The 27,803-nt window shown below is 44.2% G+C and overlaps 1 protein-coding gene across 1 annotated transcript; it reads right to left on the bottom strand.

The window, feature by feature from the left end:
* Positions 1-286: 286 nt before the first annotated feature.
* ITFG2 (integrin alpha FG-GAP repeat containing 2) lies at positions 287-23,253 on the bottom strand. Its single transcript, XM_077934467.1, has 12 exons — positions 23,072-23,253; positions 20,257-20,352; positions 18,448-18,489; positions 15,065-15,239; positions 14,236-14,375; positions 12,992-13,137; positions 10,381-10,475; positions 9,663-9,716; positions 6,924-7,015; positions 4,505-4,622; positions 1,924-2,097; positions 287-562 (listed from the first exon to the last, which is right to left on the bottom strand). Exons 1-12 carry the CDS (start codon positions 23,165-23,167, stop codon positions 420-422), a joined length of 1,371 nt encoding a protein of 456 aa, XP_077790593.1. The 5' UTR covers positions 23,168-23,253; the 3' UTR covers positions 287-419.
* Positions 23,254-27,803: the final 4,550 nt, after the last annotated feature.

Raw genomic sequence — 27,803 nt, 5'->3', positions numbered from 1 at the left:
TATCTGTGATGAGCTCCTGCACATCTCTGTTAACATATGAAGATCTAACTGGTGGGCCTTTTTTTTTTTTAAAAAAAAAAAAAGGCAAAAGATTGCTCATTCCGACAATCCAAATACCGATCCAAACTAGACACATGAACAAACACATCAGTTTCCCCCTGGATCTTTTAAAATTACCTTTATTAAAGTTTTCAGCAGATAAAGTGACTGATGAGAAAGTAACAACAGCAATGAGGACCTAGAGACAAATTGAAAAGGGCATTTCCTATTAGGCTGACTTGAACTTCACTTGAAGATTCATGCTGCTACTCCAACTCCTTCATTCAAAGTCCTGGTTCTTAAGAGTGCTTAATTTGCACAAATGAGGGGTAGCAGAATGAGAAGCAGAGCTGTTCACTGTGTGACTATATGTCATCTGCTCATAAGGTCTCTTGGGAAATAGGATAGCTCCTGGAAGGGGATCTAGCTGTGGGCATGAACTGAGAAGGGCTATTTAGCTGCTCCTCTGGAAAGTAGAGTGTCTTGTGAATCAAATCTTTGACTGCAGAAACATCATCTCCAGCTATGAAAGAAAGAGAAAGAGAGAGAGATACTGATGAGATGTACTGGAGCCTTAGCAAGAATCAGTATGTGACTGGTTCTCCTATCAATATAATAACATATAAAAATGATTGTAGGAATTACCTCTTGTAATTCATATTTTGCCCTTCAGAAGTATGGCAGTGGTTTGTGGGAATCTCAGGCTGTATTCACAAGATTATCTTGCATCCAAGAGCTAGCTTTTTTGCAGCCAACTGATCTAGAATTTATCTTGTGAACAGATTCAACCATTGATCTTTGCTGGACATCCAAATGCATGCTCACTCTATTCACAATATTGGTTCTATGATATGACAGCAAAAGATGGTCACTGTGTGCTCAGTAACAGTCTTGGCATCCATTTCTAAAAGCTTCATGGAAAATTGGTATTTCATAGATTGCTGCCCATGAAATCTGTGCACAGAGGCAACATTCTCTGAATAACCAGATGTTTGGAACAAAAAGCAGGGGAAAGCTATTTCCTCGTGCCCTGCTTCATCAATTCCTAGAGGCATCTGGCTCACTGGTATCACAAAAAGACTGCTGAGCTCCCAGCAAGGCAATTACTGTGCTCCATTTATTTCAGTTGCAGAGAAATGTTTTTAAGTGTACAGACAACACCTGTCCTCAGTTTAGAAGAAAGAGGCATTCCTGTTTTCAGGGGACGAAACCTAGGAAGCTGCCTAGAGTCAGACCAGTAATGTCTGCACTGACTGGCAGCAGCTCTCCAATGCTTCAGATAGTGGCCATTCCCAGTCCTACCTGGAGATGCCAGGGACTGAATTAGGGACATTCTGCAAGCAAAGCATGTTCTACCACAGTGCTATGGCTCTTCTCCAAATCCATGTCCATCTCTAGAACTTCTGAATCTGTATCTACACATAACACCCTGAGCCCGAGGCAGAATAGAGAATAGAGGAAGAGACATGTCTACAATGGATGAAGACAGGGACCAAAATTGGAATGAGGAAGCCTAATTAACCCTAATAGTCATTTGTCCTTGCCTTGGGTGAATAGTGGAACATAACCCATATGTAGATGGCTCAATATTCAACCAGGGAACTAATAATACATATGCAGTCTGCTTTGTTAATTTACCCACTAACCTGGTTTAGAAAAATACTGAAATGTCTGTAAACATCTGTAAACAGCAGGAGGGGGGGGGAGTTACTAATGCGTGTTTTAAATGCTTTGCATAAATATAATCATAGAATTTTGCAATTTTAGGGTACAATTCTAAATTTGCTGCTTATGGTTCTTTTCCCTTTCTTTCATCTCTTTCTGTCCTATTTATTACAAGGAACACTTTCACCATCTTCAAGTTATATGAGGCTTGGGACATACCCACACCCAGCTGGAGTAGGAGATCTTTGTATTCGGAGTTACTCTCTAGTATCTTCAGCAAACTGGTGGATTCCATTCTCTCCAATTGCACATCCCAGTAGATGTAGATCTTTTGGTTGAAACTGATGTATACCAGGCAAGGGCTATTGCAGCCTCCTTTGCAGGCATAGAGACCTAGAGAAGGGAAAGCAGCCATCAAAGGAGAGGGAACTCCAGAAGCGCATTAGTGAGATGAGGCACCACCCAGCTAAGATCCAGCACTCTCCAAACCTTAAGATCTCTCTTTACTGAGTCAAACAATTCCCCATAATTCCCATTAAGGAGGTTTGTGAGAGATGCAGTGAAGTGCATGCCCACATGCCTCTAAAAGCACTTCACAGATTTAAACCTCTACAATGCCTTAATATGTTGATTTCCATTAAAGTTAATGATTTAGTTCAGATTTACCACAATTTATTTTAAAATTGGGAAAGGAGTACGACAAGGCTGTATATTGTCTTCCTGCTTATTTAACTTATATGCATAATTCATCATACGAAAGGCTGGGCTGGATGAATCCCTAGCCGGAATTAAGATTGCCAGAAGAAATATCAACAACCTCAGATATGCAGATGACACAACCTTGATGGCAGAAAGTGAGGAGGAATTAAAGAACTAAACAAACAAACAAACAAGCAAAATTTAAACCCTGCCACTGCACCACACTCCCTAATCAAGTCTTGAATAGCAGACAGCAAAATGCCTGTGTTTGATGTGTAGTGTGTTCATAAATTTATTTAGCAGTGTTTCATTATTTGATTATTCTCCTTGTGAGTTGAAGTATCATATTATTTGGTGTCAGTATGGCTGAAAAATGCCTTGCCAGCAATGTATTGACCTTGGCTCTGGCTTCATGGTACATCTGCTGGAGATACAGAAGAGCCTTTTGCATAGTCCATATCTCCAACAGATCTAATTTGGAGCATCACTTCTTAGATAATGAAATCCTCTCCATCCCAACTTCCTTTCTTGTAACATGAATCCATTGCTTTGGGCCCTACCCTCTGGAGCACAAGAAAATAAGCTTGACCATTTTTCATGGGACAGCCCTTAAGATATTTGAAGATGGCTATTCCTATCTCCTCTCAGTCTCCTCTTTTCCAGGCTAAACATACCCAACTCCCTCAATCGTTCCTTGTTAGGCTTGGTTTCCAGACCCTGGGTCATCTTGGTTCCCTTCCTCTGCACATGTTCCAGCTTGTCAATATCCTTCTTAAATAGTGGTGCCCAGAATTGGACACAGTATTCCAGGTGTGGCCTGACCAAGGCAGAATAGAGTGGGACCATTACCTCCCTTGATCTGGACACTATACTTCTGTTGATGCAGCCTAGAATAAAAGGTAAAGGGACCCCTGACCATTAGGTCCAGTCGTGACCGACTCTGGGGTTTCGGCGCTCATCTTGCTTTATTGGCTGAGGGAGCCGGCATACAGCTTCCGGGTCATGTGGCCAGCATGACTAAGCCACTTCTGGTGAACCAGAGCAGCGCACAGAAACACCGTTTACCTTCCCGCCGGAGCGGTACCTATATATCTACTTGCACTTTGACGTGCTTTCAAACTGCTAGGTTGGCAGGAGCAGGGACCGAGCAGCGGGAGCTCATCGTGGGGATTCGAACCGCCGACCTTCTGATCGGCAAGTCTTAGGCTCTGTGGTTTAACCCAAGAATAGCATTAGATTTTTTTGCTGCTGTATCACATGGATGACTCTTGTTAAGTGGTCTACTAAGACCCCTAGATAAATTCCCTTCCTTTCATCTATAGCAGTCTTTCCCATCTTAGGTCCAGAGACCTTGCTAGACTACGGTTTCTGTCATCCCTGACCCTTGGCTATGCTAAATGGAGCAGTCTAACAACTACAAGAAGAAAAAGAGTGCAAGGGGGAAAGCCTCACAGAACAAATTAGGATGCTCTGCCAGGGCTAATGGGCACATAGATGGAAGTTTGTATCCATCTAGCCCATAACTCTCTATTTTCACTGGCAGTAGCTCTCAAAGGTCTTGGAAGGTGTCTTTTCAGTCCTCCTAACTCTGGAGATCCTTTTTAACAAGGAATACGAGAGGCTGAACTAGGGAGAGTGCTGCTGAGCTCCTGTAGTGGGCTCCCCATAGGTATCTGGTTGGCCACTGAGAGAAGCCAGTGCTGGACTAGATAGGCTTTTCGTCTGATCCAAAGGGGCTCTTCTTATGTTCTTATGAAAGCTGGATGTGAAACTCTATCACTGAGCTATGTCTACCTGACTGAATGTAGAAGAGTCCACCAGAAAGCTTTTCTCATGAACATACGAAGCTGCCTAATAGCGAGTCAGGCTGTTGATTCATCTAGCCCAGGAATGTCTACTCTACCTTGCAGTGACTCCCCAAAGTCTTAGTGGCCTTTCCAAGTCCTACTACCTGAGACCCCTTCACTGGAGATGATAGGGAATGAAGCTGGGACCTTCTGTAGGAAAAAAGTGCTCTACCAATGAGGTAGGAACACTTTATCACATACGATAATCAGTTATTTCCCACGCCTGTGGATCTGCTGACAGGAAAGCAGCTCACCTGCACAGAAGGCACTCACATTTTCATCTACTTGGAACCTAGCCACAGTGCGGCCGTGGTCTATGATGTACGTCTGTCCATCCCAAGCGCAGGCAATCACCTCCTCATGGCCATTGCCCTAAGGGTTCAAAATTTTCTGATTAGCAGAAGTTCCCTGTGGTAGGTAGAAATCCCATCAACCTCTGTGAGCAATGCTCATACATGTTTTCATCTGGCCCCAGCTTGTCACTAACATTAGATAAAGGAGGTTGATGCAACAAGACAAGAAACTAGCCTAATGAATATAGCCAGTTTTTTATATATTAGGCTTATATACCACCCTTCATCATAAGATCTCAGGGTTGTTCATGAGATAAAAATAGATTCCCAAAGGATATAGTAGCTGCAAAACATTATGGGGAGTGGAAATCGAACAGTCAACTTTATAGCTCCCTGTGTCAACACCAGATATTCATGCAAGCAGCTCTTTTGCTGGCTAAAGTTTGCAGGAGCCCATGGAATGGATTCAGAAGTACACTGTGTTGTTAACAGTGTTAAAACTAAGTAACTCAGCTTGTTCAGTGAGTGTATGAGACATTTATTGGAGCTTTGTGAAGATGCTCTGAACTTTCTGAAGGAAAAGTGGTACGTAAGTGTCATAAACAAATGAATATAGAATCTCAGTTTAGACATTCGTCTTCTCATAAGCCATCAGAATAACAGAAATCTCTGTTTCCTGTAAGTGTTACTTGTTCAGACAAGTTCTCCAGGTACAAGTTGCTAAAATACCTCCTTTCAACCTTCCTTTGCACCATCTTGTTTAGAACAATACAACTGCCTCTGATGCTCATTCACCTAATAACAATCTTGCTTCCCCACCCCCTTACTGGGGCATCAGTTCCTTCTCCCCTGAATCTAGCAAGAAAAACAAAGTGGAAGCCAGAAAGCTGGCAGCTGAGTGGGTCCAATTTGCAACAAATCCCACCTCTGGGGTTAAAATTATGAAATCGGTGAAAATTTAAAAGGGCTTAGATCTAGACATGAGCACAGGGACACAGGATAGTAAGTCAGAGAGGCCAAAACACCACAAGTCCAAACAAAACTGCCAAAGACACCTGAAGAGAGAGACTGTATACATGTGTTTAATGCTAGAAGCCTCTGAGCCAAGATGGGAGAACTGGGGTGCTTGGTTTTAGGGGACAGCATTGATATAGTGGGCTTGACACAAACCTGGTGGAACAAAGAGAACCAGTGGGACAGGGTTATCTCTCTGGATATAAACTTTATAGGAAGGACATAAAAGGACGTACCAGAGGTGATGTCACTCTGCACGTCAAAGAGGGCATTGAGTCCAACAAGCTAGAAATCCCACAAAATGCAGACCCCTCCACAGGTGTGATATTTGGCCCAAAAAATAATTTAGTACTGAGGACATTCTGTTGTTGCCCTGATCAAATTGCTCAAGGACATACTGAGAGGAAGAACGAATTCAAGGAAGCATCCAAAATAGGAATTGTAGTAATGGATGACTTTTGCTACTCTCACATAGACATATGAGTTTCAGTCATGGAAAAGAGGCACATTTATTAGATACCCTAAGTGATTGTGTCATAGAATCAACCAGAGGTACAGCAACCCTGAACTTACATCTTGAGTGGTGCCCAGAAATTTGTGTGAGTTGTAGGTGTTGTCAAACAAACTGGGATTAGTAAAGCAAAGAAAGTCAAATCACTACAAAATGTGCAAAGTGATTCATGTCAGGACAAAAAGATATTAATTTCATAGTACCACTCATGGACCTCATCTAGTGGTGATGAAGAGGATGGACCAAGTCCCCTATGAGAAAAAGTTGCAGCATTTGGGACTTTTTAGTTTAGAGAAAAGACAAGTAAGAGGTGACATGATAGAAGTTTATAAAATTATAAACAGCCGTAGATAAAGTAGATAAAGTTTCTCTCTCTCATCACACTAGAACCCGTGGACATATAATGAAGTTCAATATTGAAAGGTTTAGCATAAATAAAAGAAAGTACTTCTTCACACAGTTCATAGTTCAAGTATGAAACTCTCTCCCACAGGATGCAATGATGGCTTTAAAAGAGGATTAGACAAATCATGGAGGAGGTCTATCAATGGCTAGTAGTCATGATGGAGGCAGTGCTCTGTCCCACAGTCAGAGGCAGCAGTGCTTCTGAATCCCAGTTGCTGGAAACCACAAGAGGGGAGAGTCCTTCTGTTTGCAGATGTCCCCCTGTGAGAACAGGGTGTTGGAGCAGATGGGACATTGACCTGATCAAATAAGCTCTTCCTACATTGGCAGGGGTGTTGGCAAACTCTCCTCCAAAGGAGGTATGCCAATAGCGTGAACCTGGAGAATTTGTCTGACTTTGTACTACTAAAAGCAAATGACCTGGTTATTGCAAGCTAGAACAGAACTCACAGTAACGTCCAGTTTTTCTAGAGCAAAAAGTTGGTGGTCAACCTGCACTGACCACAGTAGCTTGTCAGCTCCCTCCATCAGTTTGAGTGTCCCTACAGGGGAAAGAGAAAGTTAAGCAGAGTTCTAAACTAGCATAAAAGACAACAATTTTCTTCCATCCCTATGCTGTGCCACAGAGTTTATATTAGAAGCATTATTTTGGGTGCAGTAGATTCCCATTCCAATGTCTTTCATTATATTTGGCTTGACATGAACTTGATTTCATGTTTAGTACTCTGAGGGTGGGGAAGTCTGTTTTGACTTCCTTTTCATAGATAGATTATTACTTAAGTTCAAGCTGTGGGTTGCTCCAGACATTTTAAGTGATAGCAATGAGGAAGAGGCATTAAGATGGTTTGCCTTGGAGATCATTATGATTTACTTAAGTCTCAAATGGATGTCCTCCCCGCCTCCCCAATACGGCTGGTGGTCTTGTTGGGCCTCTGTCTCTCTCTGAAAATGGAAGATCACCTGGGCACCCTCACCCAAAACATAGAAATCATTCATCTATAGAGGCAAGGAAACAGTTGGGTAAAAGGCTAGAGCACAGGTTGTAGAAGACTTGTGATGCCTTCAACCAATCACAGGTGTTGAGCTCATGACAGAACACCTATTCTATACAAAGTGTACTTCTGCACAATGTCAGCCAGCTTTCCAAAGCGATGATCTGGCCCAGGTGAGCCTTCAGTAGATCACTGTGACCAATCTGCAATACATTTTTCTGACAAGAACACTCACATCCATTCTGATTTAGATACCACAACTACAGCAGTCTATGAGGGACAGGCCTTCGGTCTGCCTCCTTGTGATCTAACAACCCGTGGGGGTTGGCGAGGAGATCAGCTAATCATGAGAGAAAGAGAGGGTGGAATTTAAGTTGAAAGCTGACAGTTAACAGTCAGATAGCGATGGGTAAGGGCTGTCTCAGAGAGGGGAGCCAGGGATTGTCTGTGGGTTAGACAAGGACCTAGGTTAAACTAGGGACTTTCTGTCTGAGCAATTTAGATAGTGGCTATCTGTTAGAGTGAACAGATTGTGAAGTGGCTGTCAGTTAGGGACTCCCTAGATAGACAAGGTTCAGTCTACCTGAGGGGAAGATCAGGAGGGGCTGAAGTGTTAAGACATTCATTAAGCATCACTGTTGAGAGTGCCTAAGCTACCACCTCTGTGAGTATAAAGAAACAAAGTTCCTCAGTTCCACAATTGCTTAGACCACAAGATCTACCTACAGTTGCAACTGCAAGGTCAGCTATGCCTAGCCTGGTCTGAGCTCGATCAAGGGTCAATAATAAACTGTCCTGTAGCCAAGAAGAAAAATACCTGACTTAAGCATGCTTTGTCCATGCACTTTCCAAGCCAATAGTGATGTAAGAGATCACACATTTCTGTGGTTTGTGTGTTTGCTACAATTGTATAAAAGTTTTGTGCATCCTTTGCTTAGAAATAAACTTTTCTACCTTTCTACCCTTTGTCCCTCGTCACTGGCTGGGGAGGGACAGCGTTTTGGACTTTTGTTCCTATAACAGCACCTGTCACGCCACCTGGCCCCTAGATTATTGATGAGGCAATGCAGCTTTCAGGCTGAAAAAGGTTCCTCACCCCTGACCTTGAATGAGGCAATAATGCTACATAGGCATTGCCTTTTATTTCCAAAGCATTCTTCAGTTGCCTCAAGATTGTATCCATTCTCTTTCCTTCATCTTCAAGTAGGGTAACTGTGACATGTGAATGATGAAACAATTGAAGCAAATTGACTTCAACCTTCCTTAGTAACATAGCTGTCATTTCAGAGTAACAGTGAGCCAAGATGACAGTTTTCAAAATGCACACAATAGAATCATTCTAAGTGGTATGGCATGTGCAAGATAGCGTTGACAAAATAAATTAAAACACTAGACAGAAATTAAATGCTGTCTTCCAAACTGGGATGTTAAGTTTTTCAGTCTATATTCCTTCTAATATTCCTGGATGTGATGGTTGCACTAGAGCATGGGTAGGCAACCTAAGGCCCGGGGGCCGGATCTGGCCCAATCGCCTTCTAAATCTGGCCCACGGACGGTCTGGGAATCAGCATGTTTTTACATGAGTGGAATGTGCGCTTTTATTTAAAATGCATCTCTGGGTTATTTGTGGGGCATAGGAATTTGTATAATCATAATCATAATAATATATAGTCCGGCCCCCCACAAGGACTGAGGGACAGTGGACCAGCCTCCTGCTGAAAAAGTTTGCTGACCCCTGCACTAGAGGAAATATTTCTAAGCGCTCCTTCAGACAACCTATTTATTTGGCTTTCACTCTGATTTGCTTGCATGAAGCTTATACAGTGGTCAGACTATCTGTTTTGTTTGTGGGATGTTTACATGTCTTCTTGTTAATCATTTGTTTATTCCACACTTTCCAATGCATTTCTCCATCACTTTCCTGTTCTTTGTCATGAATTTGTTGCATTAGGGCAAAAGAGCCCTTTAACCTACTTTAATTGTGCAAATCAAGATTTCTGGCATGTACTTGAATCTCTCCTGCAAAATAGTGATAATCTGGAAGTACCTTAAGTAGTCTCCAGAATTAAAATGTTTTGAGACAGTTTCTGTTTTGGGGTTGGTTGCTAATTTGAAGTTTCTTAACCATGAAAGCTATTTCAGCTCAGGTCCCAAATCCTTTGCAGAGATTCCTTTCCAGGAAAGCAAGAGGGCTTACCATCCAAGGTGCAGAGTGCAAACAGACCTGAGCCAGCGTGCTTCTTGGAAGTCCCTGCAAAGACAGAACCCAAGTTGGGAAAGCAGCAGAGCCAAAGCTTTCGAGTGCAGCATTTTGCTTCGATTACTGCCTCTCTAAGTGTTTTCATCCCTCAAAATTACAAAGCAGAAAACATATGATAGAAGTCTTGTACTTTTACTGAGTTGAAAGCCTGGAAAAATTCCCCCCTCCCTCCACCCCATCTCTGAGGAAACAGGAGCCTCTTTCTACCCACCCTTATGCACACTAATGGAGGAAGGTGCTCCATTAGTTGTTTAGATTGAGTAAAAGATGTGGTGGAAGCAAAATACTGTAAGTGAAGTGCTCTGAACATTCCAAGAGTGCTGTGTAAATTTTAAGTCAGCCTCTCTACAATCCGTTTTCACCCTGTGACATGCTGACTTCGCTGGGCCAAAGTTGAGAGGAGGAGTGCTAGTCATAGGAGGAAAGAGGCTGAAGTTGTGCAGGGGTTAGAATGAGAATCCAGTAGAACAAAAGTATGTCTGTGTGAGAGCAGGTTTGGAAAGAGGAACAGCAGCTGCACAGAAAAGTTCTAGGTGAGCAACCTGCCTTAGGTGCAAAGATGGAACCTAACTAGATCATGCAGGCTTGAACTCTTCTCCACACAAATCCACTCCATTTCCTCATTTTTACCAAGGCCAGAATTTCTTCCACTTACCTCTGCCAATGCTGCCAATGAGGTGAGTGGAAACATTCTTGTTGTGAATTCTACCTGATGTCTGATGGAGAATGACATCCCGAACTGGAGCTTCCCTAGAAGAAAGCAAAGCCTGAAGGGATATCTGGTTGTGATAGCAGTAACATCTTGGAGTCTCATACCCTTAACTAGATTTGATGTTGCTAAGTGACTCTTGTCAAAATGTGGGTCTCCTGCATATCTCTAAAGGGGTAGTTGGGTAAACAGAAATAACATTTAAAGTGGATGAGTGGCAAGTCTTAGCAGAGACACAGAATTCTTTCCCTGGGTTACAGGTATGATAACCTTCTTTCTACCAAATCCCCAAAATATAAGTGCTAGGTTAGCAAACTTTTGTGTTGATGTTCATCTATCACTGAGCTTTGAAAAAGCATTGAGAATAAGCAGCTCCAAGCTGCCCTCTACTTCTTCACTGCATTAGCAGGTGAAGACCCCTAAAATATTATGCAACCTGTTCTGATGCTTATATCTTTGTTAACCCAAGGTACTAATGGAGCTTGTGGATGTAATCTCAAAGTCTCTGTCTATAATCTTTGAGAATTCTTGGAGAACTGGTGGTGTTCCTGCAGACTGGAAGCAGGCAAATGTCCCCTTCTTCAAAAAGGGGAAAAAGAAGACCCAGATAACTACCAACCAGTCAGCCTGACATTGATAGCAGGAAAGGTCCTAGAACAGATCATTAAACAGTCAGTCTGTGAGAACTTAGAAAAGGATGCTGTGATTACTAAGACCCAGCATGGGTTTCTCAAAAACAAGTTATGTCAGATGAATCTCCTTTCTTTTCTTTTTTTGATAGAGTTACAAGCTTGGTGGATCCGAGGAATGCTGTGGATTTAGAGTATCTTGATTTCAGTAAGGCTTTTGACAAAGTCCCCCATGATCTTCTTGCGAAGAAGCTGGTAAAATGTGGGTTAGACGAAGTAACTGTTAGGTGGATCTGTAGCTAGTTGACTGACCAAACCCAATGAGTGCTCACAAATGGTTCCTCATCATCCTGGAATGAAAGGAAATTCTTACAGTGGTACGTCAGGTTAAGTACTTAATTCGTTCCGGAGGTCCGTTCTTAACCTGAAACTTAACCTGAAGCACCACTTTAGCTAATGGGGCCTCCTGCTGCCGCCGCCGCATGATTTCTGTTCTCATCCTGAAGCAAAGTTCTTAACCCGAGGTACTATTTCTGGGTTAGTGAAGTCTGTAACCTGAAGCGTATGTAACCCGAGGTACCACTATATTGTGAATTTCTATTCCCAGTCTCCTGGAGGACAGCCTTAACACTGGGATGCCTCCTCTCCTCTGACTGGACGGGCAGGGTCACATGTAGATCGTTGTAGGGAGAATTGTCATCTTCCACTCTCCAGACTGGCTGGCCAAGCAGGAATAAAAAACCTCCTCCTTCATTCCACCGCACAGAAATGCTCCTTCTGGAATACCAAGCTGCCTGGTGTTTCCTGCGAGGATTCACTTGTAGCTTCGTGGCTCCATGGAATGAAGATGGACATGAATAACGTTGGAGGCACAGTACCTCGCTCCCTGGGTAACTTCACCTCCTGGTATTCCATAAGTAGATATGGTCCTATGTATGTCTCTCCTAGCATGGTGGGTGCTATCAGTAACTATGCCAGTAATTATGGCCAACTGATGTCTGTTTGGGCCAAACATTGCCTGCTATTTTATTCCTTCCGCTTCCAAAATTCTTGCACCCGGGTCCCATGCTTAAATTTAAAACACAGCAATATGGAAAGATTCTTTAGTTTGGCAAACACTCGTAAAAAGTGAAACAGGGGAATCCCCACAAGTAGATATTCCTATCAAACTTCTAACTGACTGAATAATACATAGCCATATAGTCATGATTTTGATGGCAAAAAAATTGTTCAGGCTTTGTAACAGAAAACTAAATACAGTGGTGCCTCGCAAGACGAAATTAATTCGTTCCGCGAGTTTTGTCGTCTTGCGAAGCACGGTGTCGGGAAAGTTTTAGAAAAGCTTCAAAAATCACCAAAGTCTTTAAAAACCTCAAAAAAGGCTACCACACCGCGTGCTATGAGTTGCTCCTCGAAGTCAAGTCGCAACTGTATTAACGGTGTTAAGAAAAAGGAAACAAACTTGCAAGACGTTTCCGTCTTGCGAAGCAAGCCCATAGGGAAAATCGTCTTGCGAAGCAGCTCAAAAAACAAAAAACCCTTTCGTCTAGCGAGTTTTCCGTCTTGCGAGGCATTCGTCTTGTGAGGTACCACTGTAAACCCAAAGGAGGCATTCAGCTAAACAGTTCTGTTAGCCCAAGCATTATTATTTTTCTGCGCTACACAACTTCCCGCCCCTCCTCTCCCTGCATGCCTTCCCCGATCTGTTCCAGAAAGTTGGGGGGGAATCCAGAACATAACTGAGGGGAAATGTGGGGAGAGCAGGGGAGAAGAAGTTCCCCTGTGCAGTCCAAAGTCCATTAGCAGAACTGTTTAGTTGGATACTGCTCCAAGCCATTGTAATCATGAAGCTGTTCCTGAAGCTCCATAATATAAATAGGGATGGTCAGACTGTCTTGCTCTGTCCCATTGGATTCCAGTAGTCTCACCTGCTAGCTGAACTGTCTATCCTCTCTGTCGGAGACTGCTGCTCTGTTTTCCAAGTACACAGTAAGACTGCATAACCACACCCAGGCTGGGACACCATCATCTCAGGAGAACAGTCTGAGCCTGGATTTACAGATAGGCTATCCACCTATTTTAGCCAAGAGAGAGAAAATGGAACCCAAGTAACTGGTTAAACCACCACTTGCCTTTGCTGAATGAGCTGACTACCATGCATTTAAACATGTCACTGTCTCCCCTATTCCCAAAAAAGCCACCCCTTAACCCATCTTTCTTCTCCAAGTACCACCCCATTTCCCTTCTTGCTACCTTTCAGCTCCCAACTCCTGCAGCATGCTGCTCACACCTGCTCTCTCAGCTCTCTCTCCTCCAGTCCTGTCCAGTCTGGTTTCTACTCCCTCCACAGGACTGGACCAAGGAGGTAATGAATGCTTTTCTAAAAGGATGGTCCCAAGGTGTCTGAAAGAGGCAGGAGCCCATTCCTTAAGAAATCCTCATTAGATCCTAAAGACTTGAACTATAGGCCTATTGTAAATGGGCCTTCCTGTGCAAGGCACTCTTGGATGAAACTGATTTTCAAAAGCCATTTCAATGAGGGCTCAGGCCCAGTTTTGGCACTAAGATCACCTTAGTCGCCCTGTGTGACAACTTGTGTTGGGTAAGGGACAGCGACAGCATGCCTGTTCTCCATGACCACTTGGTTGATTCTCCAGGACTGCTAACTATAGCATCTTTCTATAGTGCTAACTATAGTCACTTTCTAGAGTGACTGTCCAAGCTGGGAGTAGATGACCTATTATCACAGTGATTCTGCTCCTACTTGGGTAGTTGTCTCCAGAAGGTGGTGCTTGGGGAATACGGCTTGACCAAGTGGACCCTCCAACATGAGGTTCCTTAAAGCTCAATTTTATCCTCAATGCTATTTAATATCTACATGAAACTGCTGAGTGGAGTCATCTGGACTTTGGGAATGCATTGATATCAGTATGCAGGTGACACACAACTCTACAATGTTACACGGACTCCACCAGTCCTTAGTAAAGCATTTAATACCTCAAATATCCATATGGGCAGACCAGCCCTGAGAGATTTTACTAGAAGGACAAGGATCCATCAAGCAAGTGGTTAGTCTCAACCACCTACACGAAGGAGGTTCTTTCTTCCGAAGTTGGCTCCTTGCTTCCAAAGCCTGTTCTCCTAACAGGTGCCCACATACTGCATTTCCTACCTGTCCCTCCAGCAACCACTTTTTGAGTAGCACCAACTGTCCCGTGATATTCTCTGAACTCTCAGATGTGTCTTCCCAGCGAAAGGCTCGCACCACACGGTCTGTATATCCCACCACCAATTCACTCTTTCCATCTCCATCTGCAGAAAGCAAAATACAGCTTAAGGTTTGTGTGTTGGCAGAATGCTACAATGTGCAGATGGGGATAAGGTGGGTGGGGTGGAGAGAGACCGAGAAAATAAAAGGTGGGAGTGGGAGATGAGATCCTGCTGTTTTCTCCTTTGGTACCTTTTAAAGGGTAGACACCAACAACTCACCAGTAGGTGGATAGCTCTCACTCAGCTGCTGAATACCAACCACTTTCATGAAATCTGCTCCTTAAATCTTACAGGCCTAAACCATAGCATCTTAGCTATCTATGATTTACTCATAAATGAGCTGAAGGACCTCTCTAACAGTTTAAAACACTGGGGAGCCACAGTCGAACTTTTCTAGTTTTAAGGGATGGTTTGATCATGACTGCAACTTTGGGGGGGGGGGAGCCCTCACTGCCATTTCAACTAAAAATAAAATAAATCTTTCCTTAAAAACCCCTAGTACAAGTGCTTAATTTGCATTATTATTTCTGCTGGCTGAGATTTGGTCTTATGTTTGTTCTTTCTCTGTCTCAAGTTGCAGAAGAACACTCACGACTTCAGAAAGACAGAGAAGTTCTTTGGGGTTTTTTCTTCTTCTGCTTCCTCATTGGCTTGTGTCACTTCTCCCACCCACTCTCACTGAATTTCCTATGCTCTATGAAGCCCTTGCACTCCATGTTGCCATTGCTCACCAATGTCACTAATCAGCATAACTTTGGTGTTGGCAGGAATGTGCTGCTTGAACCCAAGCTTCTGGTCTTCTGCTGTTGGGAGTTCATGGTGGCCTGAGGCATCAAGGTGCTTGGTGGACGGAGTGAGATCAAAGAGATGAAACCACCCTTCAGCACTCACAGCAACAACCACATTCTGACAGAGAAATGTATGGATAAATAAGAGGTGGTAAGAAAGAGAGGATAGCATGAGCAATGAGGCAACTGACACTCATAACGATAAGCTCCATGCATTAAAAAAGTATTGGGCAAACCCATTGGCAGTGACGGAGAACAAATTTATTAATGATTTTTAATGACACCCCATAACTGGAGTTCTCTGGACTGCTTACAATAAAAATGTTAAAATACAATCAAAAAATTAAAAGGCAACATCAAATTAGGCGGCAGAGAAACAGCAAGACCTACCGTATTTTTCGCTCTATAAGACGCACATTTCCCCCTCCAAAAATTAAGGGGAAATGTGTGTATGTCTTATGGAGCGAATGCAGGCTCCTTGGCTTCAGCAATAGCAACGTGAAGCCTCGAAGTGCAGTGGGAGCGCTCCCACCGCGCTCCGGAGGCTTCGCGTTGCTTTCGCTGAAGCCTGGAGAGCGAGAGGGGTCGGTGCGCACCGACCCCTCTCGCTCTCCAGGCTTCAAAGATAGCCACCTGAAGCCTCCAAAGCACGGCAGGAGCTCCCGCTGCGCTCCGGAGGCTTCGGGTTCCTTTCGCTGAAGGGTAGGTGCCCCTTCAGCTATGGTGCAGCGCCCCTTCAGCTTAGCGGGAGGAGAAATGGAAGGGACTCAGTTTCTCCGGCCGCTTCACTGAAGGGGCGCTGCGCAGAGAGGGAGAGGTTTTTTTTCTTGTTCTCCCCCTTTAAAACAAGGTGCGTCCTATGGCCGGGTGCGTCCTATAGAGCGAAAAATGCGGTACACAAAATGAAAACATATAAAAGAGTCATTATTAAAGCGGAAAATATTTATTGCATATTTACTATACACAATTCCCTTCCAAGTTTATCAGTGACAAAGCATGTATAGAATTTAGTAGTCTCATTTCATAAATCATTTATAGGTAAAGGTACCCCTGCCCGTACGGGCCAGTCGTGTCCGACTCTAGGGTTGTGCGCCCATCTCACTTAAGAGGCCGGGGGCCAGCGCTGTCCGGAGACACTTCCGGGTCACGTGGCCAGCGTGACGAAGCTGCTCTGGCGAGCCAGCACCAGCGCAGCACACGGAAATGCCGTTTACCTTCCCGCTATAAAGTGGTACCTATTTATCTACTTGCACTTAAGGGTGCTTTCGAACTGCTAGGTGGGCAGGAGCTGGGACCGAAAGACGGGAGCTCACCCTGCCACGGGGATTCGAACCGCCGACCATGTGATCGGCAAGTCCTAGGCACTGAGGTTTTACCCACAGCGCCACCCGCGTCTAAATCATTTATAACCTGCCCTTAAAACCACAGGGCTGTTCATCCTGCTCCAACACGCTTAGCCATCCAAAGCTCTCCTGCTCCCGCACTACCACCCCATCCTTTCTTCCTTATGCCTCAAACTGCCTCACCTCTCACTGTCCTCCAAGTTCCCCCTCTAACTCCACCACTGGAACACCTTCCTCATCCCCATTCCCTACTGCAATTAATTTAACTGACATAATTGCCTTTTCCCCTTTTTCTACCCTGCCTACATTTCTCCCCGCTTTCTGGGCCGACGCCTTTGTGTCTATTTTCTAAATTATAAGACCCTCAAGAAAGGCGCTCATCTTCTAAAGTGCCTTGTTATTTATATAATGCCGTATCTGCTGTGGCTGCTCCCAGACCTTGGAACTCCCTCCCTAGAGAAGTTAATTGGCTCCCTCCTCGTTGGCCTTCAACTGAAGGCCAACTGAAGACCTTCTTATTCCAACAGCCTTCTGAGAACTGTTGTGAGTAGCTGGACGTTGGAAGGAGCTAATCCCTTTCATGAGAATAAATCACCCTTTGGGTAAGGTAATCATAGATGCAAGGTCAAATGAGCCAGTTGCTGTAGTAACGGCTCAGAGCCCTGACTTTATCTGTGACTGATGTATGTCATCTAGTTCTAGTGTTCAGTCTGTCTTGTTTAGTGGGTGTGGATTAGAGCAACAGTGATATTCTATATCTGTATGTATCAGTAAATCTCTGTATCTGAAAAGCCTCCAACTTTTCCATGTATAGCTTTGTCCAGAGCTATTTGCTGAACATATTATCGTATTTTTCGCTCTATAGGACGCACCAGACCATAGGACACACCTTGTTTTAGAACAAGAAAAAAAAATTCTCCCCCTCTCTGCTCAGCGCCCTTTCAGCAAAGCGGCAGGAGAAAGGGAGCCCCTTCCATTTCTCCTCCTGCTTGGCTGAAGGGGCGCTGCGCAGCTCTCCCTCTCTGCTGAAGCCAGGAGAGTCTGGCTATCCCTGAAGCCTGTGGAGCGCAGCACGAGTTCCCGCTGTGCTCCACAGGCTTCAGGTTCCTTTTGCTGAAGCCGGGAGAGCAAGACTCTCCCGGCTTCAGCAAAAGGAACCCGAAGCCTGCGGAGCGTAGCAGGAACTCGCGCTGCGCTCTCCCGGCTTCAGCAAAAGAAACCCGAAGCCTGCGGAGCGCGAAGGGAGCGCTCCCTCAGCGCTTTGCTATTGCTGAAGCCAAGGAGCCTGCATTCACTCCATAGGACGCACACACATTTCCCTTTAATTTTTGGAGGAGAAAGAGTGCATCCTATAGAGCGAAAAATACGGTACTTCTACAATAGTAAAAGATTTGAACCTTACTCTGTTTTTGTGTGGTGACTGGTACTGTGAACACTTCCACTGTGTGTGTATCTTATATCAAATTCCCAACAGAACTGATTGTTTTTAATGAAGAGGTTGTTGCTGTGCTGTTCTTATTGTAATTACGTTTTTAACAAATCTCATGGCTGTCTGTGTGTGTGTGTGTGTTTTTTAATGGTTGGGATTTTTCTTTGCTTTTAGCTATTCTTATTTTCTGTAAGTCACCTTGAGTCCCTGTCAGGGAAAAAGGTGGGCTATAAGTTAATTATCATCAATATGCAACCCTTATTTCAGTCTCATTCTAAGGTTCAGCATTGTTACGGGGAAGTAATTCCCAATACTGTATTTCTATGGAAATGTACATAAGATTTCAGTGTTTATTCCCAACATTTTCACAACAATATGAAATATATCACTTTTCTTGCCATTTGACAGAGGCCGACTTGTTCAATGTTTGAGCCCAATGTTGAGGAACTCATTATCCTTCTTCTCTCCCAGAATTTCAGGAAGAGTTTGAGGTTATTTAGTAGTATATCAGCAAAGAAATAGCACATAAATATAAGCTGTGAATATTTTTTTACCTTTCCTTTATTACATACATCCCCAACACCAACACAAGTAAGCTGGAAGAAAGACAGAAAGAATTTTTAAAAAATAAGTATAACAATTTTCAGTTTAAAAATCCTTAACTAACAAGAAGGGAAAGGTGGTAAAGACAGATAATAAATGCAAATAAATAAAACTATAAGCACTAAATTCTAATGAAGCTCAAGGACAAGCAGCCTTACTCTCTGCCATTTTTACCTAGAAATCCTCTTTGGGACAGTCAGTCAATCAGCTACAAATCCACCTAATGGTAACATTGTCTAACCAGCATTTCTCTGCAAGAATATCAAGGGGGACTTTGTCCAAAACCTTCCTAAACTCAAGTTAGTGATGGTCTGAAGGTACATCAAAATGAAGACAGGCCGGAGTTTCCTAAGTCGCTATCAGATCCAGTAACAAAACAATTAAATGGCATCTATCAAGATTGAAATTTGAACTGAGAAACCTGTTTTTACACCAATATGAATGCTCAAGAGATGGCCTTGGAGGAGTCACTTTCCATAACCCCTTCAGGCCCACGGCTACTGATGGTGGATAAATATGCTGATAAATCACTTGCTACCTTCCAATGAATTGTTCTCGGCCCATCACCTAATCTAATCATTCAAGCCCCAATCTCATGTCTTTCAATGGACTCTGGAGGCTTCAGTTTGGCATTCCAAGTTTCCTGCTCTACAGCGCAGATGAGAGTGAAAGGCAGCAAATGATGGATTAATAAAAAATACTTGGAAAGGTAGTGAATGAGACGGAAAGTCCAAATTCCTATGATGACTCTTCTAGAAAGAGGTCCCCAGTTGTTCTACAGGTGGTCATTCATAACTGGGCAGTGAAGAAACCCAGTGGAATAATGAAAACAGAATCTGAACGGCAAGCAGGAATTAAAACCATTTTAGGAGCTTCCCTAGATTTAGGAAATGGTTTACGGTGTAAACACCTGTCTAATTATGAGTAGAGAGGCAGCACCAATGCCTATGCCTACTCTGGAAATATGTTTTGAACTATTATTTTCCAGAGTTGAGCCCTACTTTTACCTTGAATAAGTGTCAACTAAGAGACTGACTGTTCTGAATAGGATCCGGAAGGGATCTAACACTAATTAGAAACACCAAATGTTTCCCTTGGTATCCACTCTTGAGAACAAAGCATTTTGGGACTAGTTATGTGACCAAACTCTCACCAGTTTCCTTAAAAAATGCTATTTTGGGGCTGTGTCTCCAAGTCATGCCCACCATATGCAGTCAGTCATTGTATTTCTGGTCAATTTCAGGTGGGAGACATCACACATCTGTTAGCCTGCCCCTTATATAGAAATCCAAGAGATGACTTTCTGAAACCTTTATTCACACAACCTTGACAGAAATTGTTTGGTTTCTTTTGAGTGACGATAATAGCTTTGTAACATGCCCTATGAACTAGTGAGGGGGGGGGACCGACCAGGAAAAAGGAGTTAGATAAAATCGCTATAAACTGTTGTGGTAATTCAGAACTTAAATCTGAAAAAAGATGGATTTGAGTTTGTTGGTGTCTGTGGACTGCCTCAAGTGTGGTGGACTCTCTTTCATTAGAGGATTTTAAACAGGTTAGATGACCATCTGCAAGGGATTGTTTAGCTATGATTCCTGCATTGCAGGAGGCTGGACTAGATGATCCTTAGGGTCCCTTGCAACTCTCAAAAATTCTTTGATTCTATCCATCAGCCTATGTATGGCATCTACTTAGAAACTGCACAAAGGTCACCGGAGGTAGAAGAATTCAGAGGACTACAAACTTCCATTTCTACTTACCATTCCTTGACATAAGCGCACATTCCAAGGCTTGCTTTCATCGCTCTTGTATATGAATAGTTTTCCACTAGTGTCTCCCACCACTAACTCATTTAGCTGGAAAGAAAAAGAACTGATATTAACAAGAAGGCGTTTCCCTCCTTTTAGTTTTATTGCATTTTATAACATAAACAAGAACAATGGTGTTGAAATAGGTGATGAACCCTTTCCCTGCAAGCCAATTTTGTGATCAAAATGATCTCCATAGGATGACCCCACTTTATGACCACTTTCTAATAAATGGCAGAAGCAGAAACTAGGGGCCAGTATTCCTAAGCCTGGTCTGTCTGAGGTTTTCTGAAACTGCCTGTCCTGGTGGGGCTGCCAGCAAAGGGCAACAGCATGGTCCCTTTAGGCGTGGCACTTTGGGGGTGGAATGAGGGTGTGGGCCAGCCCCCTTGTACTCAAATTATAGTTTTAAAGGAATGGGTTTTAATTTGAGTGCAGGTTGTTTATTGGTGGGAGGGTTTTAAATTGTTTGTTAGTGTTATATGTTAATTTGTATATTGTATTTGTGATTGTTTTTCTTTCTGATTAATATTCTGCAGCCTTTTACAGTGGTGCCCCGCAAGACGAATGCCTCGCAAGATGAAAAACTCACTAGACGAAAGAGTTTTCCGTTTTTTGAGTCGTTCCGCAAGACGAATTTCCCTATGGGCTTGCTTCGCAAGACGAAACGTCTTGCGAGTTTGTTTCCTTTTTCTTAAAGCCGCTAAGCCGTTAATAGCCGCTAAGCCGCTAATAGCTGCTAAGCCACTAATAGCCGTGCTTCGCAAGACGAAAAAACCGCAAGACGAAGAGACTCGCGGAACGGATTAATTTCGTCTTGCGAGGCACCACTGTAAATGTGTTTGTGGAGAGGTATTTTTTTGTTTTTGTTTTAACTATTTACTGGTGGTTTCACCTTGTATTTTTATCCTGTGGACTGCCCTGAGATCTTGTGATGGAGGGCAGTATATAAATCTAATTAATAATAGGTAAAGGTAAAGGAACCCCTGACCATTAGGTCCAGTCGTGACCGACTCTGGAGTTGGGGCGCTCATCTCGCTTTATTGGCCAAGGGATCCGCAGTACAGCTTCCAGGTCATGTGGCCAGCATGACTAAGCCGCTTCTGGCAAACCAGAGCAGTGCACGGAAACACCGTTTACCTTCCCGCCAGAGTGGTACCTATTTATCTACTTGCACTTTGACGTGCTTTCGAACTGCTAGGTTGGCAGGAGCAGGGACCGAGCAACGGGAGCTCACCCCGTTGTGGGGATTTGAACCGCCGACCTTCTGATCAGCAAGTCCTATGCTCTGTGGTTTAACCCACAGCACCACCCGTGTCCCTCTAATTAATAATACAGTAATAATAATAAGTACTCTCCTCAAGACTATTCTCATGCTGCCAGTTGCAGGCACTGAGTTTATGCAAGTCCTGCAGCACAACTAATCTGCTGTTAGCACTGCAGGCTGAAGGAAGCCTGAGGGAGGATACCTAGGTATCCTAAAACTCGAAGCACTGGCATCCCTCAAACTCCGGGACAAGCCGCTCTGAGGGGCTGTTTACTTTCTTTTTTGAAAATACTTTTTTATTCGTTTCCAAACGTTTACCCAATATTACCACATTTTTTGCCAATTGTAGATACCACTTAATATCAAAATAATTCCAAATTTGTACAATGTAATCAAAGTGGTTTCCCGCGCTCCTTGATCATTGTTTGTTGTCCAGTTCTTACATTGCTGCGGTTCTCATATATATATATATATATACATTTAATATATAATATATAAATCCTGTAGAAAGTCAGATGAGGTATTACTGACACGAATAGGAGTCGCCCAAAATGCAGCTGTTATCCGAATGATTAATGTGCCAACTGAATTTGTAATTAGAAGTGTGTGTGTGTGTGTGTGTGTGTATGTATGTGTATGTGTATATGTATATATATATATATATATATATATATATATATATGTGTGTGTGTGCGTGTGTATGTATATATACATATATATATATGCAGGTTTTGGTGTCCTTGGGTGTCTTCCCGTGTAAAAGTTGGGGTGTCTAGGCGACGTTTCGACGAGGTCTCACTCGTCATCTTCAGGCTGGTGCTTTCGGCTTCTTGTTACTGGAACAGAGCAGGATCTCAGTGTTTGAGTTCCTATAAATACCACACCTCCTCACAGTATTTATAGGAACTCAAACACTGAGATCCTGCTCTGTTCCAGTAACAAGAAGCCGAAAGCACCAGCCTGAAGATGACGAGTGAGACCTCGTCGAAACGTCGCCTAGACACCCCAACTTTTACACGGGAAGACACCCGAGGACACCAAAACCTGCATTCCTATACCCGTGAAAATCTACGAAAGCATATATATATATATATATATACATATATATACATATACACATACACACACACACACACACACACACACACTTCTAATTACAAATTCAGTTGGCACATGAATCATTCGGATAACAGCTGCATTTTGGGCGACTCCTATTCGTGTCAGTAATACCTCATCTAACTTTCCACAGGATTTCAGATGAGGCGCTCTTATTATTTTCCCTTTCTCTCCATTACGGAGCCCTCGGCCCGTCCTGGAGGCTCCTCAGCGCGTCTCCTCGCTCCCTCCCAATCCCGCTCTCGCCTCGCTGGGCTGTTTACTTTCTCTGCCCACTTCAGTCACTCCGCTTAGAGGAGCCGCTCGCGACTGGAGCTGGCGGGGCTCCGGGCTGAGGAGGGGCGGCGGCGGCAAGGCTTGGGCCTGCCCCGCGCGCGCTCCTACCGCGTCGTTGTCGGCGTCGCCCAGGCACACGGCGCGCGGGAAGAGGCTCCCGCCGAACTCCAGCGTCACCCGCCGCACGTAGCTGACCGACCTCATGGCGCGCCCCGCACCACAGAGGCCCGAGGCCTTTTGGCCAGAGCGGAGGCGTGGGTGGTGCGGGCAGCCGCTCTAGGACGCGGTGGACAAGCGAGAGCGCAGTAAGGGAGCGCCGTTCGCGGAGGGAACGCGCGTAGAGGTACGCCGATGGAAGAGTCGCCCAACTCATGCGTGAAGGCAGAGCTTCCTGGTTCCTTCCGCCATTTTTGTGCCTCTCGGAAGGCTGTGCTTCCGGAGCGCTGCCTCTGCCCTTCCTCAGATTAAAAACCCAAGAATACAGGGAATTGGTGTAAGGGCAGCAGCCTCACAGAAGCTCATAGATGAAATCTGGGGGAGAGAGAGTAGATCCCTGTTATGTACTGAAGTTCTCACCCTGGGCCATCAGGGGGATACTGTAGATAGTTTTCACTCAGGTCCACATATGCAAATAAGGTATTGAAAGTGACGTTCAGTGATTGGATAGTTACAGAAAGTTGTTACTGTTGCTTTGTAGTTGAGCTCTATATAAGCTGGTTGTCTGAACCCTTCAGTTCAGTTCTGTTCTGGCCTGTGAATAAACAGGAGCTGTTTGAAGAATCGCTGTGTTGTCTGATATGTTCACCCACAACTTAACAATCCCAGCAGACTTTGCGGATGCCAAAATTATCAGTCACTTTTAAAAAGGTGACAGAACGGATTGCTGAGACTATCGAGGCATCTCTTTAGTAGCTGCAGCCAGCAAAATTCTTGCAAGGATCTTCTCAAAACGTCTCCTAACAATATCTGAGTCTGCCCTTTCTGAATCCCAAAATGGTTTTAGACCTTCTAGGGGACAATGGACATGATTTTCACTGCTTGACAGCTCCAAGAAAAAGGCAGAGAGCAAAACCAACCCCTGTATATGGGGTTTATTGACCTTTTGACACTGCAAATCATAATGCCCTGTGGACTGTCCTTCTGAAAATTGGCTGTTCAGATAAATTTGTGAGCATCATTCGGCTCCTCCATGATAATATGACAGCAACAATTGCAGATAACAATGGCTCTCAAAGTGAACCATTCACAGTGGGATCTGGTGTTAAACAGGGTTGTGTTATTGCCCCAAAGCTATTCATTATTTTCATTGCCATGATCCTACACTTTGTTGAAGGGAAACTCACCACTGGGGTAGAAATCATATATCGAACAGATGGAAAGCTCTTCAATCTGAGTATGCTGAAAGCAAAGGGTAAGGTTTACCATAACTTTTGTCATAGAGCTTCAGTATGCTGAAGACAACGTAGTGTGTTCACACTCAGAGGATGACGCCCAAACCATCCTAAATATCTTTGCAGAAACTTACGAAAAGCTTGGCCTGTCGCTCAACATCCAAAAACCAAAGTGCTGCACCAACAAGTACAAAATAACCCCTCTGCAGTGCCACAAATCCAACTCAGTGGTGTAATGTTGGAAAATGTCCATCACTTCTCCTACCTAGGCAGTTATCTTTCCACAAGTCAACAGTGATGCTGAAATCCAGCATCGCCTGAGCTCTTCAAGTGCGGCTTTCTCCCGATTGAAGTGCAGAGTGTTTGAGGACCGCGACATTCGCAGGGAAACCAAAATGCTTGTTTACAAAGCTATTGTACTACCAACCTTACTGTATGCTTGTGAAACATGGACCACTTATTAATGTCATCTCCAACTCCTCGAAAGATTCCATCAATGGTGTTTCCAAAATATTTTACACAGCACTTGGGAAGACTGGTGAATTAATATCAGTGTACTAGAAGAAGCAAAGATCACCAGTGTTGAAGCAATGATTCTTCAACATCAACTTTGTTGAACTGGTCATGTTCTGCGGGTGCCTGATTATCATCTTCCAAAGCAACTATTCTGAATTTAAAAATGGAAAGCATAATGCTGGTGGTCAACAAAAGAGATTTAAAGATTGTTTCAAGGCAAATCTAAAAAAATCTAGTATAAACACTGGCCTGCGAGCGCTCCAGTTGGAGAACTGCCTTTACCAAGGTGCCGTGGACTTTGAAGATGCTCAAACTCAGGACGAAAGGGAGAAACATGCTAAGAGGAAGGCACGTTTGGCAAACCCTCACCATGATCAACTCCTGCCCGGAAACCTACGTCCCCACTGTGGAAGGACGTGTGGATCCAGAATTAGCCTCCAGTCACTTACGGACTCACTGTTAAAACCGTGTTCATGGAAGACAACCTTACTTGGCTACGAGGGATCGCCAAAGAAGGGTGCATCTGTGACTGGGACTTATAAAGCTAGGACTTAAAACATAAGAGTTCAGATATCCTACCCCTTCTTATATCTAAATTTCAATCCGAGTTTGAAATTTAAAAATAAAATTTGAAAAAACACCACCACAATATAAGCTTTATTGTAGGAGAGTGATAGACAGAGATTGCCCCCTGCACCTTGGCATATGGGTGGTTGGGGAATCAGCAGCTGGTCAGAGGTTGTTGGACTGCAACTCATCCCCCCTTTGGCCATGCTGCCTGGGGAGCTGGTAGGAGTTTGAGCCCCACAACATATGGTGGACCACATGCGGTACCCTAATAGACTATGGCTTCAGCTGAACCCAGGATGTGGCTGCAAGGAGGCAGCAGCCCGGTGGGCTCAGGCCAGAGGCCTCTCTTCTTTCTTCAGTCAGATGAGCTGCATGGAGCTGTATGGTCAGGGGACCAGCCTTTTGTGAGCACTGCTTTTGTTGTTGTTTAGTCGTGCAGAGGGATCTGCGCAATGAGTTATGCTGGGATACTACCCAGCAGGGCTAGCCTAACAGGCAGAAGGGCCTTTGGCCCTAGATTTGAGCCAGGCACCCCCCCACACATAAAAAATAAGCAGCCCTTGGTGCCTGGTGATGACAACTGCGTGTTGGAGCTGGGTGCATTCACAAATGCTCCATGTATGATACCTGTCTGCAGCTCTGGCTTGTGGCAAGGGAGCTCTTCTGTAGAGCTTGTAATATAATAATAATAATAATAATAATAATAATAATAATAATAATAATAATAATAATAATAATAATAATTTATTATTTATACCCCGCCCATCTGGCTGGGTTTCCCCAGCCACTCTGGGCGGCTTCCAACTGAATATTAAAAACAGTACAGCATCAGACATTAAAAACTTCCCTAAAGAGGGCTGCCTTCAGTTGTCTTTTAAAAGTAAAATAGTTGTTTATTGCCTTGACATCTGAAGGGAGGGCGTTCCACAGGGCAGGCACCACTACCGAGAAGGCCCTCTGTCTGGTTCCCTGTAACCTTACTTCTCACAATGAGGGAACCGCCAGAAGGCCCTCGGCACTGGATCTCAATGTCCGGGCTGAACGATGGGGGTGGAGACACTCCTTCAGGTATACAGGACCGAGGCCGTTTAGGGCTTTAAAGGTCAGCACCAACACTCGGAAACGTACTGGGAACCAATGCAGATCTCTCAGAACCGGTGTTATGTGGTCCTGGCGGCCACTCCCAGTCACCAGTCTAGCTGCCGCATTCTGGATTAATTGCAGTTTCCGGGTCACCTTGAAAGGTAGCCCCACGTAGAGCGCATTGCAGTAGTCCAAGCGGGAGATAACTAGAGCATACACCACTGTGGCAAGACAGTATGTGGGCAGATAGGGTCTTAGCCTGTGTACCAGATGGAGCTGGTAGACAGCTGCCCTGGACACAGAATTAACCTGTGCCTCCATGGACAGCTGTGAGTCCAAAATGACTCCCAGGCTGCGCACCTGGTCCTTCAGGGGCACAGTTACCCCATTCAGGACCAGGGGTTATGTAATATGGGGTTAAGTTCCAGGAACCCCCTATCTTTTGTTCCTGACATTTTTTTTGGGGGGGGGGAGTTAAGTGGAGGCATATGTCCCTCTTCCTCCTGGTGGCACTTGAATTCCCATCTGCTGTTTCTCGGGTGCATGCTAAACGCTTGGGTTCAATAAATGTTAAGATTTAATTTGAGCTTATTGTGTTAAATCAGGATGACAGACCCGTTTGCCTGAAAATGTGTGCTAGACTCATATTAGGCCAGACCTAATACACATGGAGAACAAGTGAGACATAATCTTCCTCAGATGTTGCTCCTACCTCTGGCAAAGATGAAAGAGGATCTAGTATAAATCAACATACTCCAATTAACCCAGGGGAGATTCTCCCCCGCCCCCCCGTCATCCCATTTTCCCCACTCAAAACCGAATGGACCCCAATATTTCATCGATTCTGCAGTAAATTATGGCACACCACCATACACTCCAGTATGGTGCCTCCCTCCCTCACAGCCCCATTACACAGCTGCGTAAGTGTAATGATTTTTAAAACATTTTTTAAGGGATGACCAGTATAATTATGTAGGGTGGGGTTGGCAACACAGGTTTCCTTCCTCAGTTCGTTTTACTACTGCCACAGGGACTGGTGGAGTTCCTAGCCTGGTTTGCAGCCATTGCCCAGCAAATGCCTCCACAGGACACCGTATCACAATTTACCATTCTTTCCAAGGACACTGGGGGTGGGCGTTGGCTGCTCCTGATGTGCATGGATTGCATCTTTCCATTCATGGCTAGAATGCAGGTGTTGCTCTCTGGCTGGTGTGTTTCAGCACTGTTTTTATGGATGCTGTGTGAACGCCTCGTGGTAGTTTAATTCAAAGTTTCACAGA

This window comes from Podarcis muralis, chromosome 9 (assembly GCF_964188315.1).
Source record: "Podarcis muralis chromosome 9, rPodMur119.hap1.1, whole genome shotgun sequence".
Taxonomy (NCBI): Eukaryota; Metazoa; Chordata; class Lepidosauria; order Squamata; family Lacertidae; genus Podarcis; species Podarcis muralis.
This window is presented reverse-complemented; position numbering and strand designations above follow the sequence as displayed.